General features: G+C 50.2%; 1 protein-coding gene across 1 annotated transcript in view; it reads left to right on the top strand.

The window, feature by feature from the left end:
- Positions 1 to 13,184, top strand: part of B4GALNT3 (beta-1,4-N-acetyl-galactosaminyltransferase 3) — a 67,564-nt gene extending 54,380 nt beyond the window's left edge. The window contains exons 11-20 of the mRNA XM_063318792.1: positions 338 to 447; positions 1,352 to 1,452; positions 2,739 to 2,815; positions 3,389 to 4,391; positions 5,917 to 6,215; positions 6,605 to 6,758; positions 7,492 to 7,564; positions 8,049 to 8,202; positions 8,943 to 9,069; positions 9,891 to 13,184. Of these exons, the coding sequence (XP_063174862.1) occupies positions 338 to 447; positions 1,352 to 1,452; positions 2,739 to 2,815; positions 3,389 to 4,391; positions 5,917 to 6,215; positions 6,605 to 6,758; positions 7,492 to 7,564; positions 8,049 to 8,202; positions 8,943 to 9,069; positions 9,891 to 9,999 (2,207 nt within the window). The 3' untranslated portion in view covers positions 10,000 to 13,184. The remainder of the gene's footprint in view (positions 1 to 337; positions 448 to 1,351; positions 1,453 to 2,738; positions 2,816 to 3,388; positions 4,392 to 5,916; positions 6,216 to 6,604; positions 6,759 to 7,491; positions 7,565 to 8,048; positions 8,203 to 8,942; positions 9,070 to 9,890) is intronic.
- Positions 13,185 to 14,576: the final 1,392 nt, after the last annotated feature.

The following is a 14,576-nucleotide window of genomic DNA, read 5'->3' as shown; positions in this document are numbered from 1 at the left end:
CCTCCTACGCCACCGTTATCAAAGGCCACGCTTTTTTGCTCCCCAGTGCAGAGGAGAGGGGCAGTATACAATATCAGTCACTGTAGGAGACAAAGCACAAACTAAACCCGGCTCCTCCTCTTGGCATCCAGCTCACACGACATCCCCAGGTGTAATATTTTAGTGTAAGTGCTGTAGAGCAACGTAAAGAGATGAGCTGTGGAAGATAGTTTGCTTTATGTATCTGTTACTATTTCACATGGATAAATAGAAACCAGGCACAGAAGTAGCTAAGCTGGCGCATCGGTTACAGCAGGGCTCCACCAGCAACGCTTGCCTCTGTGTTTCTTCTTCTCAGTGCCCCTGCTCAGCAAGTCTCGTGTGCGCCGAGCCTTGCCAGACTGCCCGTACAAGCCCAGCTACCTGGTGAATGGATTTCCTCTGCAGCGCTACCAGGGACTCCAGTTTGTAAGTTTTAATCCTCAAGCAGGTACTTGCCCAGGGGAACACAAGGAGGAAGGAGGGAGACCCCATTAACCATGGGGGCCTCTTCATCGATCTGAAGTTCCTAGGCAGATTTGACCATCTGCTGGTCAGGTCTCTGCATCCTAGTACATGTAAAAGGTCAACACCAAGTGCTAGCCACTGCTTATGGGCCTCACTGGGCTACAAGCTTGTGTGTCTTACAGAGCCCCTCAAACCTCAAGAGCTGCGCTTGCCTTCACCTGGAGCCTCACAGTCACCGAGGATTTTATTGTCCATGGGGTGAACTGTAGTCTGTGTGGACTACTAAAGCCCCTAACAAGCTTAAAACTGGTCTTGAGAGGGAGCTCACATTTGCGGGTCACGCAACGTATCAGGGATTAATCCCCTGCATAGCAGAGCAGACTCTGAGGTCTGCTGGGGACAGGTCACCAGCACAGTTTGCCTTCCCTGGATGCTAGTACAAGCCTACGCTCTCCAGGGGACTTGCATCCTGGGTGACCCCGGCTCCCTCAGCCTTGCCTGAAGGTCTCCCCCACACGCTTTCTGGGCTTCTGCGATCCCTTGCATCTCTTCAGGAGGACTTGCCCACCTCTCTCCCAGCTAGTTCTTGCTTTGTTGTAGGACTTAAACACACAGGTACGGAGACGGACAGACAGATGCTGAGAGAGAGAGAGAGAAAAAGACATATCCGTGCACATTTCCCGTCACTCTTCCTTCTGTTTTCTATTCTCACAGCCTGCTACCAGGTGCCTTGGAGAGGCAAATAGTAAGCAACCCCTGCTCCCTCTCAAAAGGGCTGGTCATCCTGCAACCATGTCTGGGTCACCTTGTGGCTGATATCTGGCATTTATAGGGGTTTTACTTTATTTTCCTCCCTTCTTCCCAGGTTCATTTGTCCTTTGTTTACCCAAATGATTACAGCCGCCTGAGCCACATGGAGAAAGACAACAAATGCTTCTATCAGGAAAACCCTTATTACTTGGAAAGGTAGGATGCTGCAAATGTGGGTTTACTAGCAGGGAGGGAGGAGATGGTTTGAAGGCTAGAACTGGAGTGGAATTTCATACTCATTTCTCTAGGACTCTCTTCATTCTTAAAGATCCCCTAAGCCTTGCAAAACATTAAAGCATTTATGGTTTCTTTTGATAACTTATGCTCCCTTTAAGTGAAAATAAATTTAGGTCTCAAGGGGAAACTGCCGCTCCTTTTCTTGCTCTATTAACCCAGTAGCTGGGTCAGAGCGTGTTTGTTCCACTACATCAGGGAGTGTATTTCCAGCAAACTTTGCCTGCCAACAGCTGGAGCCTCCTGATGGCTGTCGCTGTGAAAGCCAAACTGTGCCTACCACCAGGCATCTCTCCGGGGGAAGAAATGCATGTCATTCGTCTGCACTGGAGTCTGGCTCCCAGCTGCGGCCCTGCGAGGGATCCTGCCGTTCGCATGCCAAAGGCAGACACCCTTGTGTGAGGACCCCCCTCCATTCAGGAGGACTTTTTTTTGCAGGATAAAGAGAGTCAGTTTTCCAGTGAGATAATTGATGGTGGCCTCCCTGTGCTCAGCACCTTCTTCCTCCCTACAGGACTATTTTGAGGGCTGGAACAACAGATCATATTGTAGGTTTGGGAGGGAACTCCTGGGACTGGGGTTCATAGTGAAGGATGGAGAAGGTGGCTGCCATGGGCTGGAAGGTGCCACTCAGGTTTATTGCTTTGACAATTCATTTGTATTGTGATAGGATTTGGGCACTGGGGGTCCATTTTGCTTGGCGTCAAGCACACATGGAGGGACACGATCCTGGAAATCCCTCTCAAAATCTTGAAGCGCAGACACATGAGGACAGCGCATGGATGGTGGTATGAGAGAAGAGAGAGGGAGGTCATTGCAATTACCTGCCTGAGCCGCTTTTGCAGCATGATGACTTGCATTTGTGAGCACTAAATCATTAGTGAGCTTTAAGGAGCAGCTTAAGGGAGGCTAAAGAAGTGTTTCAGGGTATTGGGATTTCCTCCTCTGCTTATGAAAAAATGTCTGAGAGATTGGGATGATAAGCAAGGAAAGCTGATGTCTTTGGCAGTTCAGAGTAAGGTCTGATTGCCCAAAGATTTAAAAGATAAAGATGATGATAGCCTATGACTTGCTGGGAAAGGAGGATGTAGAGATGCTGGGTAGATGAAATCAGAGTAATGGACCATTACCTCTGAAGCAGTGGCCATAATTTATTTGGAGAGGGCAAAGTAACTCATCAAACTTGTGTTTTGCCCTTCCCTCTGCAGATTTGGATTCTACAAGTACATGACAATGGATCAGCCAGAGAAGAGCCTGGACTCTGGAGAAAAGACAGAGCAGCCAGGTAGGGGCCCTAATGTCAGCCCAGAGGATGCTTTTGTCGGTCACTTTTGTGTGTGATCTTCTAGAGCACCAGCTGCAAGAAGCTGTTGACTTTCTGTACCAAGGAGGTCACAGTCCTTCTCTGCCAGATTGCTGTGGCTGGGAGATTTTTGCAGCCACTTTTACTTCTCGTAAGGACAGGCTGGGAGGTCACTAAACAGTGGGCTGTAGTGGACAACGTGACAATTGCCTCTCGGGCCCGCAGCTTAGCTGAGGTGCAATTCCAGCAAAAATGTGGGCAGAAGTGACAGAGCCAAAGGTGTGCAGCGTGGCAGCCGATGCTTGCACCTGCCCTGCAAAGCTGTGGCCAGAGAGACAGCTAAAGGCAAAGGCAGACCCCTTCACGGCCTTTGGCAATGCTGGCTAGTAGGTCCTGAGGAGCTCCTGTGTGTGAGAGCATCCCTGTCCCTCTAAGCAGGAGAGACAATGCTGAGATGCAGCGAGAAGTAGCTCCCCCTGGTAGGGTGGGTGCCTGGATCAGGACAGGGAAGGCAGCGGGAGGATGCCAGAGGTGTAACTGCGATTACTCCTGCAGGCTCCCAGGAGGGGAACCTGGATGACCTGCAGTACGCGGAGCAGGACGCAGAGACTACGAGCCCGCCCAAGCGCCCCGGCACGGGGAGGGCAGAACCAGCAGGCAATGTTCCCAGCAGAGTGGTGGGTAGCGACAAAGTTCAGGAGGAATATTCCCTCCGGGAGCGTCGTCGGCTCCTCTCAGTGACGGGTGGTGACATAGGAGAAGGGCTACAGAGGAGAAGGACGAAGAGGTCTGGTGTCAAATCAGCCATGCTGGCCTCTGCCAACCAAAGCCTCATCCAGGCTGGCCTAGAGGGGAACCCAATAACAAAGAGACCCCGTTTAAAAGCTGGCATCAAAGACAAATCCAGGAGCCCTCTGCAGCACGCCAGGGCCATCCAGGGGAAAGCGCCTGTCAAAAAGGCGAACCCTCCTTCTAGGACCATGTCTCAAAGGCAGCAGCGTCTCGGCGGCCCCAGGAACTCAAGGGTCACAATTCCCAAAGGGTTGAGACCACAAGGAGACCTCAGCACCACTAAAGATGAGCTGCAGCCAGCAGGCACCGTGCCAGCCAGGAAAGGAGGCCGAGTCTCCAGCAAAGCCGGCAGACGTGCTGTGAGCGCTGCCAGCCCCAGCCAGCAGCCTGGGCTGTCGCAGTGGCTGAATCAAGTGGAGACCTACATTGCTGAGCATAAGGCAGCCAATGGTGGGGACATGGGTGAGGGAGAGGCACAGGTGGTATCTCCTGTGAAGGACAAGTCTGGACCTGTGGCAGCAGAAGAGGAAGAGGTGGATGGGGAGCTAGAGGAAGAAGATGAGGATGATTTTGATTACGTACCAGTGTTCGACCAGGCGGTGAACTGGGAGCAGACCTTCAGCGCGAGCAACCTGGACTTCCATATGCTGCGCACAGACTGGATTGACCTGAAATGCAACACGTCAGGAAACTTGCTGCTAAGAGAAAGGGAGGCTCTGGAAGTCACACGTGTCTTCCTGAAGAAGCTCAACCAGAGGAGTAAAGGGTAAGGCACAGTGTAAAAACCAAGGGGCAGTGTCCCAGAGCTGGTGTACCACACTACACAGGGAATACCTGTCGTGTGAGGAGCTAGTGGGAATCAGGGGGTAAAATAGATGTGAGAAATAAGACTTCAGGCAAGGAATCTGTGTAAAAACTCAGGCTTTACATACCTCTTTTGGCTGAGAAATGGGAATTGTTGGACACCAGACCATGCCTAGGGGCTGAATATCGCCCTCTAACAGGTGGTGGCAGTAAGCTTGAAAGATTGGAGGTTTCTGTCCAGCTGGCGTCACAGACCTTTTGCTGGCTTCCTCCTTGCACAGTGTGGATATTGGGAGCACATAGGAGCATTTTATCAGCTGAAGATTAAGAAACTGCTGATATGATGTAGGACTGGATCTCCTTGTGCTCGTGGTTTGATGCCTGCCACATCTCACCTTATGAATCACTTAGGACATAGGACCAGAAGGGACCTGTCAGATAACGTGGATCAGTACACTGACCTCAGAGACAACCAAGTACCCTACACTGTCATCTGAATGTGTGCACCTCCATCATAAAACTAGCTAGATTTCATGGCCCTAGTACTGATTTGGGAAGGTGTTTCTGCTCCTCGCTTGTTTGGTGACCCACTGGAGATCAGGTTTTGCTGGTACTCTGTTTTCACATGATCTTGATATGGTTCTTTTTCTTCTCAAGACTTACCATCTTGATTGCCTTTATGGCAGACTTACCTCCTCTGAGCCTCTATAAGCTATACAGTCCAACTCATGACCCTTCTGTTGAGTTAGCCTTTATTTCCGTAATTTTCCTGTATGTAAGTGACCAGTATCCTGGCTGTTTTATAGAATGGATGCTACTAGTTCCCAGTCCCTGCTGGAAGTAACTCTCACACTACATCTTAAGATCTCTTTTGTTTTTTCAGGGCCACATCAAGTCACAGTCACAGTGTGATTGATAAGTGCACGCAAGCTTTTTTCAGCATTTTTATCTGATGAGTGTCTGTTTTACAGCAGAAATTCTTGTTATGACCTGAAAGGACATGACCTGGCATTTCATCCTGTTTTGACCATTCTGAACCTACAGCTCACCCCAGTTTTTACTGCATGATTGCTTGGTCCTGCTCCATGTTATTGGCGGATAAGCTGTCATCAGCCAATTTCACTAGCCCAAACATACTCCTTGTGCCAAGTTCGTTGTAGGAGGTGTTGAATACACTCACTATTACCAGCACTACAATCATTCAGACACATATGTTATTTTTTGTGTCACCTTTATTTCATTTCCCTTGCCAACTATTTTCTTTTGGCTGGAATCCCAGATCTAATCCCACATGCTTGTGGATTTAGGAAACAGGTGCTAAACCTTCCCATGGGACCTTGGAAGCGGTGCAGCAAAGCGGGGGGAAGCTGGGGACAAAAAGGTTTGTCCTAGGCAGGAGGGAAGAGCCTGGCAGAGCTGAACAGGATGGAGGTGGGAGAGGGGCTGGTGTGCAGGGGCCATGCCCACCCCAGCCATATCTTCTGCAGGCGGTTTCAGCTGCAGCGTATCGTGAATGTGGAGAAACGCCAGGACCGCATGCGGGGCAGCCGCTACCTGCTGGAGCTGGAGCTGCTGGAGCAGGGACAGCGGCTCATCCGCTTCTCTGAGTACATCTTTGCGCGAGGCTGGCAGGGCGTTGGTGGCGGTGAGGAGGAGGAGAGGAAGATGAGGAACCTGGCATGGGGTCGCCGGCGGCACCTGATGGCTGTGGCGAATGAGCCAGAGCTGTGTTGGCCCCAGGGCTTTTCCTGGAACCACCGGGCCATGATTCACTTTGTGGTGCCAGGTAAGGGGGACCTGGCTCCCCGGGACATCGTGGGATGGCACGGAGGGTGGTTCCCGTGAGGGCAGTCCTGAACAGTGGGTCTGGGCCAGCCTCAACCGTCTTATTTGGATCACTTCCAATTTCTGTTCTGTCCAAGTTAAACCCCCTCAGAAATATGACAGGACCCAAACTCCTGTGGCTCATAAGCTTGGAGAAAACTCCTGCCACACTCTGGGAAAGAACCCACACTCATTGGCTCTTTGGTCCAGGTTTTCAGCCTGAGCCTGTTTCAGCATCCCTGCAAGATTAGCAGGGTTTGAGAGGAGGCAAGAAGCCTTGCCTGTTGAGAAGCCACGCCATTCTTTGAAATCAGTTTTGCTTGGATTCTCTCCCTTTTGCAATACAACCAGTGAAAAACCAGGCACGTTGGGTGCTGCAGTTCATCTCTGACATGGAAGAGCTGTTCCGACTCACTAAGGATCCATACTTCAACATCATCATCACGGACTACAGCAGCGATGATATGGATGTAGAGAAGGCTCTGAAAAGGTCTAGCTTGCACAGGTGAGAGTACTGCTTGGTCACAAAAAACTGCTTACATGCATATGCTGGCAAAGACAGCACATCTGCCAGTCGCTGTGTGTTGACCAGCCACAGCATCCTGCAGCTGGAAACCCAAAGATGACATCCATCCATACCTTGCACATATACGTGCATATATTGCTGTTAAAATGTACATGCATGCATACCGCATATAATCGTGTTATAAAACTGTAAGGCAATACCTATTGTAGTCATCCATCCAGATGCATCTCTTTTCTCCTGGCTTTTGTTCAAGTTTGAAAGAGAGGACAGAAAGCAAGTCTCCCGGTGATGGGGCAGGGGGAGGACAGAGAAGACAAGAAAGCTGTGAGAAATGGAACAGAGTGTGTGGAGACCTCCGGGGACTCCACTTGCTGGAATAGCTCTCTGGCTAACCCTACTCTGACCTGAACCAGCCTTGGCTGATCCTTTCCTTTATGTGCCAAGGGTTCCCAATAAGACATCTAGTCCTAGGATACAGCTGGACTAGAGCTGAAAAGGCTTGCACTTGGGAGTGCCCTGTCCTCAAGTGAGAAGACCCTCAGGGCACACTGGGCCCTAGAGCAGCACTGAGCTTGTACAGTGGTACAGCAAAGACTTTCCTCCTTCTTACGAGGGTGCACGGCAGCAAGGGGCGGCTCCACAGTGTGATGCCCACAGCGTAGCACTTGCCAGTGTGCATGCACTGATCTTCTCTTTCCCGTCTGACCCACAGCTATCAGTACTTGAAGCTGACGGGGAATTTCGAGCGTTCTGCTGGGCTGCAGGCGGGGATAGACCTCGTGACGGTAAGCCTGGGGGCTGTGGGGTCGACAGGAAGGTTTCTAGTATGCGTCCGGTGCTACCTCTTGCCATTCATACTGAACACACTGGGTTTTAGGGAAGGAAATAGCCTAGAAAACCAGATCAAACATAGATGTGTTTCCTGTCCCTTTAGAGTAAGCAACTCTTCCCTTACTCCACAAAGCCTGTGGTTCATTTGCTTCTTGGCCCACCTGCTGGGGCTATCAGACAGGATAGTAGTATCATGGCTGTTGATATCAGCAGTAGCAGCTTTATGACACTGGCTGTGCCAGGTCATAGCTATAGTATTTCACACCCATCATAGAACAGCCAGTCAATGGCTGTTTTGGCAGCCCCTAGGACCTCAATTTCTGATCTAGCAACAAATGGCTCTTTAATTCACTCCCATATCTCTTGTCTTCTTCCCCTTCAAGAAAGACTTACTTAAAATCAGCCTATGTTTTTCCCAACTGGTGTTGTTGGTTCCAGGACCCGCACAGCATCATTTTCCTGTGTGACCTCCACATCCACTTCCCAGCTGGAGTCATTGATTCAATCCGGAAGCACTGCGTGGAAGGCAAGATGGCCTTTGCACCCATGGTCATGAGGCTGCACTGTGGCATGTCCCCACAGTGGCCTGACGGTAAGAGGGAGCGGAGTCTCCTTGTCTCAGACCTCAGGGAGCGGGGAAAGGAGAAGGGTGCTTGCCACCTCTAGATTTGTTCCTCTGGTTGTGTCAAGGTCTGGAGCTTACCAGGGCTCCTAGGTGAGAGTGCAGTAGACATAGGATGGGGTTTGATGGTATCAGGTACTTGGAATTTGAGATGAAAGACCCAGCAGAGCCCTTTATATGATGTTTCTCCTGGTCATCTTCTAGGGGCCTCTATGGATTTGAGGACCTTGAAAAAACCTGCCTTTACTCCTTTCTGTCTATTTCTCTCTTTTCTTAGGGGGCACAGCCTGTCCTGAGCAGAGCTGGTAGCCTAGGGGTGGGGGAAACCAACCCAAATCAGAGGGAGGAAAGTGACACAGATCATCTGAGCATAGGATTTCCTTTAGATGGAGGTGGCCATCCTGAACCATCCAGGCACAGGGACAAACCCCTTGTAGCTGGGACAGTCCATGTGCATCAGGTACTATGCTGCCAGGCAGGAGATGTGAGAGGCTCTGCTGGCAAGTTCACAGGGCAGCCCATGCCATCTGTCCACAAGCCTTTCTCATTTCCCAAAGATTCAATATGGTTGGCTCTGCCGTGGTGCTCAGTTGGCTCTCTGGTGTCAACATCATGATAGAAGTAGCTTGAGTCTCACTCCAGCAGCCCTGCTGGAGTCATCAATGGTTCAACGCACCAACATGCCTGTGCCTCTTTTATGCTGTCCTCAGGCTACTGGGAGGTGAATGGGTTTGGTCTCCTGGGCATATACAAGTCTGACCTGGACAAGATCGGAGGCATGAACACAAAAGAGTTTCGGGACCGCTGGGGAGGAGAGGACTGGGAACTCCTGGACAGGTAGGCATTCATTGTCATCATTCATATGCTCAGGAGGGAAGACCCATTAGATCCTGGAAGACCAATGACCAGGGGAATGGGGATCTGAGGAGACTGAAGTGACTAATGCCACCATAAACTTGGTCAGTGAGGGCCAGTCTTTGAGCACATTCTGACCTCAAACCTAGTAGGCGAGTGGACCCAAAATACACTACTAGAGCCACCAATAAAAGAACAGAGAAGCCGTTTCCTGGTGCCTTCCAGCCACACTGCTGTTGGGCACAGGCAGATAACGCACTGGTGATGGTGAAGACTTTGCCCTCTTCAAGCAGTGCAGTGCACAGTGGGTCTGGTTTGGGTCCCTCAGACTTCCCCTACTATGTATAGCAATTGCCCAGACAAGCAGTTGTCAGAGAGACATTTAAATATTATCAGGTACAGTTACAATTTCTGAGACGTTTATAATGAGGGATCCTGCTGTACAAATCCTAGGCCTCTGGGTTTGTAGTTCTAGGTTTTGGGGCCTCTCCTCTCTTTTCTGTCAGATGACTGCAGAAAAAACTAGCATCCTGAGCTATGAGCCATGTTGCCAGCTGTCTTTCCTCATAGCCTGGCGTGTGCAGCCCAGCCCACTCCTGACCAGTCCTGTATAAACAGGGGTGCATAAACACTCAGCAAGTGTCATTGGACACCTGCTTATGGATGTGAGATACGTCTGAGCTATTCTGGACTCTTCAGTTCAATCGCAGTCTCCTGACAACAGGACAACTTAAAAGAGATTTCCTGGGGCTGAGCCCACTCAGCATCATTGTGATCAAGTTTCCCCTTCTCCTTTCTGCCAGGATTTTGCAGGCTGGGCTGGAAGTGGAGCGTCTCTCCCTGAGAAACTTTTTCCACTGGTTTCACTCGAAGCGGGGCATGTGGAACCGGCGCCAGCTGAAGACACTGTAGCCTTCAACCCCAAAGCTGCCCAGCAGCGCCGTCCACCATCTCGTCTCGACGTGCACTTTATCAAGGCACACAGCCGAGTGCACAAACTCTTCCTCTGCCTCCAGAGCCCTCTGATGGGACGGCACAGCTGAGGAAGGGATAGTCAGACTAGGGGAGCGGGAGCTTCTCTGGTGAGCCATTGTATCCAAGACGTGGGATCCGTGTCTTGCTGGGAAGGTGTGCGGGGGAGATGTTGACAAGTGAAGGACTCCTACTTCCTGCCATGCGGTCTGGCGGATGGTACAGTGGGAGAGGTGCCATATTTCCCGTTGAGTCTTGCGTGGTGCAAACCAGGCAAACAAATCCCAGCTAATGCCAGAATGGTTTATTTGCAGTAACACAGCTTCTCTTTCAATACTTGAAGGGAAAAAAACCCAACAACAACAACAAAAAACCCTCCCCATTTCCCCTCCTTCCCCATCTCTCCAGTGTCCATGCTTTTGGACAGAGGACCAAAATAAGTTCTCTGAACTGTATTGTGTCCACACGCCCATGTGCTGACCCAAGGAAATCTGGATGTGGAGGAGCTGATAGGCACTTTAGGCTGCTGGTGCTTAGATGTTTCTCTGTGCTTTTTACTTCAGGCATTTCGAAAAACCATGTTCACATTCAGCAAATCGTGGGCCATAGTTGGAGACTCGAGTACACATCCCTTATGAGAGCCATATTTGCCTGCAACTGGGCAAGGTGGCAGGGGTTGATGTTACAGCTCCACCTCCATTATTGGTCCACTGCCTGAGGATAGTGGAGGGGTTATACAGAGAAGCTAGGAGGTCATCTCAGGAGGAATTTTGCAGCCTTATCTGACAGACATGTGTGTTTGTCGTAACGATATCAGGGAAACCCTAGCAGGGAAGAAGTGGCAATATTTTATTAGTTGAAATATTGTGATTTTGTCAGAAAAAAAGAGGAGACAGAGTATTCTGCTCTCTAAATCCTGTACGTTTATGCAGCATCTAAAGGTTAATTTAATAAGTTATGGCCTCACAGTTATGTCTCGTCATAGTTTGACTTTTATGTAAAGAGCAGGGTTCTTGGTTGAAGAACTGGCACAGCTGTTGGTGCTTCGTCTCTGAAACAGCCCTGGGAGCTCTGGCCCAGTACAGAGGAGGTGGCCTCAGGCCTTGGCACTTGCACTGAGTGCAGGGAACAGCGAGGAGAGAAGAGGGTTGAGTGAATAAAAGGATGGGCAGACCCATGCCAGCATTGATCCAAGACCTGTGGAAAGAGCCCCTGTCTGCAGCTGGCCTGATACTATGGGGAATTCTCAGCCCCTGAAGCTGCTATTAACGTAAGGCAAGACTTTTTACCCCTACAACCATTTTACAGGACTATAGAGACCCCAGCGCAGTCAGTGCTTTGCACTGGGGCTTCGGTGTCCACATTCTGTGCTGAAAAAGCTGCTACTGGTCCCACGCTTCAGGGGAGACCGTGCCGGAGGATGCTGCTCATGGCACCTAGCCCTGGGGGGAGTTGCTGAAAAGTGAGTAATGGAGTTATCAAGGATACAAGCAATGCTGACATGGTTCTAGAGGTTTTTTGCTTTTTACACTGATAGAGTGGATGCCAATTCAGAATAGGCATTCATTTATTATTAATTCTGTGGTGCTTGACAAGTCCATCAAGTTCCCCTATTGGAGTACAAAACTGAACGTGCAAGTCCTGGCACGTGAGATAGAAATCTTGTCAAGTCATCTGCTTGCCTCTGTCTGGGGTTTGTGACTGGTGGAGTCAGAAAAAGACAACTAGATTTCAGAAAGTTTCGCTGCAGAGTGTGCAGCGATGGTGAGAAGTAGACGAGAGAGAGCTGTGTCTCTGAGTCTGCGGAGCCTTTGCCAGAATGCAGACACTGAATATCTCAGAAGAGGCAGCCTTAGCCTTCTGCCCAAGCCAGAGCAGTCTTTTTATTGAAGGAAAGTGTTTTACTCATGTAGAGACTGAGAAATGAAACACTGCAGTTGGGGCGAGAGGGAAGAGGCTGACAACAGCCAACACTATTATTTTTTTAAAGAATGTATTATAGGAGTTTAGGAGGCCAGAGCCCTGTGATGCAACGTTGCAGTAAGCTCTGTTTCTGCCTGGAATGTGCAGCGTCAGTCATGCCCTCGGTGCGTGTCGGAGCCTGTGCTTCACTCAAATGCAGGCACAGCCCCGCGAGTGTGCAGGTGAGCTGCTCTCCAGGCTCCGGGGCTGTGCCTCCACAGCCTGTCCGGGCTGGCTCTGTCACGCAATCCCTATGGAATGGGGAGAGGCTGGCAGGGAGGGTGAGCGCCGGGGCGTTAGCGGGACCCGTCTGTTTGGCCCCGTCAAGCAGAGAACGGCCTGGTGCCCATTTTGCAGATGGAGGGCTGATGGATTCGGTGGCGGCCCTTAAGTCACGCACAGGGAGGAAGGGTTATTTGTACCGTGTGCATTCACATCTGGCTTAGATGTGGTCTGCAGCACCTAAAGTTAGCAGCTGGCGTTCATCTGCAGGCACTGGCAAGAATTGGGTGCATCCAGAAGGTAACTCACTTGGCTTCAATGATACGAGTAACCCCTCTTCTTCACCATAGAGGACAGTCAGCAAAGAGTGGACTGCAAAGTAGGGTGCAGCCCTCACTCCAGCACTGCCACCAGAATTTGAGGATTTTTCCCCCATACTTTAGCTGTGACTGTGCTCCTTCTTTCGTACCTTGTAACCCAGGCCAGTGGCAAGCAGAACTCTACCTCATGAGGACACCTTGGTGGAGATGTAAGGAGTTAGTGGGTTCCAGTCCAGTTTCCTGATGGCCAGTATCCCCACTGTCAAAATTACCGTCACAAATGTTCTTCCCTTTCTAGCACAGTGGGGATTCTTAGTTGGTATTCAAGCATTGCAGTAGTAAATGTGATTAAAACTAATTGGCGCTAGTTGGCAGCCTCCGTGGAGGAGCTTGGAGAGAGCCCATGGGGACAAAAGCTGTGTTCCAGCCCACATGCTCAGAGACCACTGTGGGCTGTAAGGGAGAGATGGGGCTATACACACCTCGGCTTGCCGGCCAGCAGCAAATCTTGCAGCTATTATTCTGAGAGAAATGTATTGTGTGAAAATTATGATGTGACTTGTTTTGTCGTTGTCTTTAACATTTGCCCAGTATGAACATCTCGCCTCTGCTCATTGTCTACCAATGTCTGAAGTTGATTGTTTTTTTTAGATACCGATGCCTTGTGTTAAAAATCTGAATTGTACCTTTGAATTATCTGCCTTAAAGTGGCTCTGTGCCTTCAAGACGCCTCCTGGGCCACCTCTCTCTTAGAGCTGGGGGATATACTGATTCTCCCTCATGTTTTATAAATACCTTGTCTTCCTACAAGAGCTCAGTTCTGTCTGTGTGTTACTCACACCCGCCTCGCCATGCAGCAGGGGTTAGAAACCAGGTGTTGCTCCTCTGGCTTCACATAACTGAAGGCGTGGGCAATACCAGAGAGACAGGTCACTGCCCAAGCCAGCGAGGACTCGGCAGCCAGGGGTGGGTGGGAGATGCAGCGAGCAAGGTTAGCCAGGAGTGAGACCTGTTTCAGTCCCTTCTAGGGCTGTAGAAGGTGGGGTGGCAACAAAACCGTTTTTCTTCCTGTCTGCCTGGGTTTCTCATGTGAAACAAGGTAGAAACATTGGAAAAATACACATCCCGGCAAAGCAGAAGTGTGATGCGATCATAGAGAGGGAATGTGGAGAACAAAGTGGTCCCTCTTGCAAGCAGGGGACAATTCCTGGAGAAGAATGCAAGTGAGGGACTAGACCTGAGCTCAGTACTTGGCACAGCCTACACAAATGGGATGTCAGCTCTTTCACGGCAACTGCTTATTTAGATTTAAATTTGGCCCCTTTTCACTTCAACTGTGACTCCTTTGAGTATAGAAAGCTTGGCAGAAACGGGAGTCAGACATGGAGAGGGAAAAAGGTAGCCAAGGTTGTTAATGAGTCTGATTCCATTACCATGAGAAATGATTATTAAAGGTGATGGGGGGGGGAAAGCGTTCCAGTGGGCTGTCCGTCTTCTGCTCACCTGGGCTGGGTGATGGGAAGCCCTCTCTGCTCGGGCAGGCCTCATGCGTCGCCGTACCTGACCTGGCAGCTCTCTGAGACAATGGTGTTGAAGTTAAGATCTGGTAATGAAATTCCCCTCACTGCTTCTTTCCCTAGCTGAACCTTTTTTTTTTTTTTTCTTTTTCTTTACGTTCAGTCATCAATGCTAATTGCTTTGCCTCCTGCTCTGTGAAGCAATGAGTCACAGGATTTGGGATCTGCACACGGGATGCATAATTTTTTACCTTTTCATGAACCCAGCTGGCCAGTAGTGGCTGAAAGCCCTTAGCTGGTGGTTTTGCACAGGCTAGAACTAGTTTTGCTGCCTCTACAGTGAAGCCTTTTTCTAGAGAAGAGCGGGATAACAGAGGCGTCCCAGAAACAGTCACCCCTGTTGACTGTTGGTCTCAGCAGAGACCAAGGACCAGGATAAGCACAAAACTGTGTTCCTGCAGACCTGCCATCCCCTGGGACAAAGTGGGGGATGAGT

The sequence above is a fragment of the Chroicocephalus ridibundus genome, chromosome 1, assembly GCF_963924245.1.
Source record: "Chroicocephalus ridibundus chromosome 1, bChrRid1.1, whole genome shotgun sequence".
NCBI classification, from domain to species: domain Eukaryota; kingdom Metazoa; phylum Chordata; class Aves; order Charadriiformes; family Laridae; genus Chroicocephalus; species Chroicocephalus ridibundus.
Note: the sequence above shows the minus strand (reverse complement) of the source record. Positions and strands in the feature narration are given on the sequence as shown.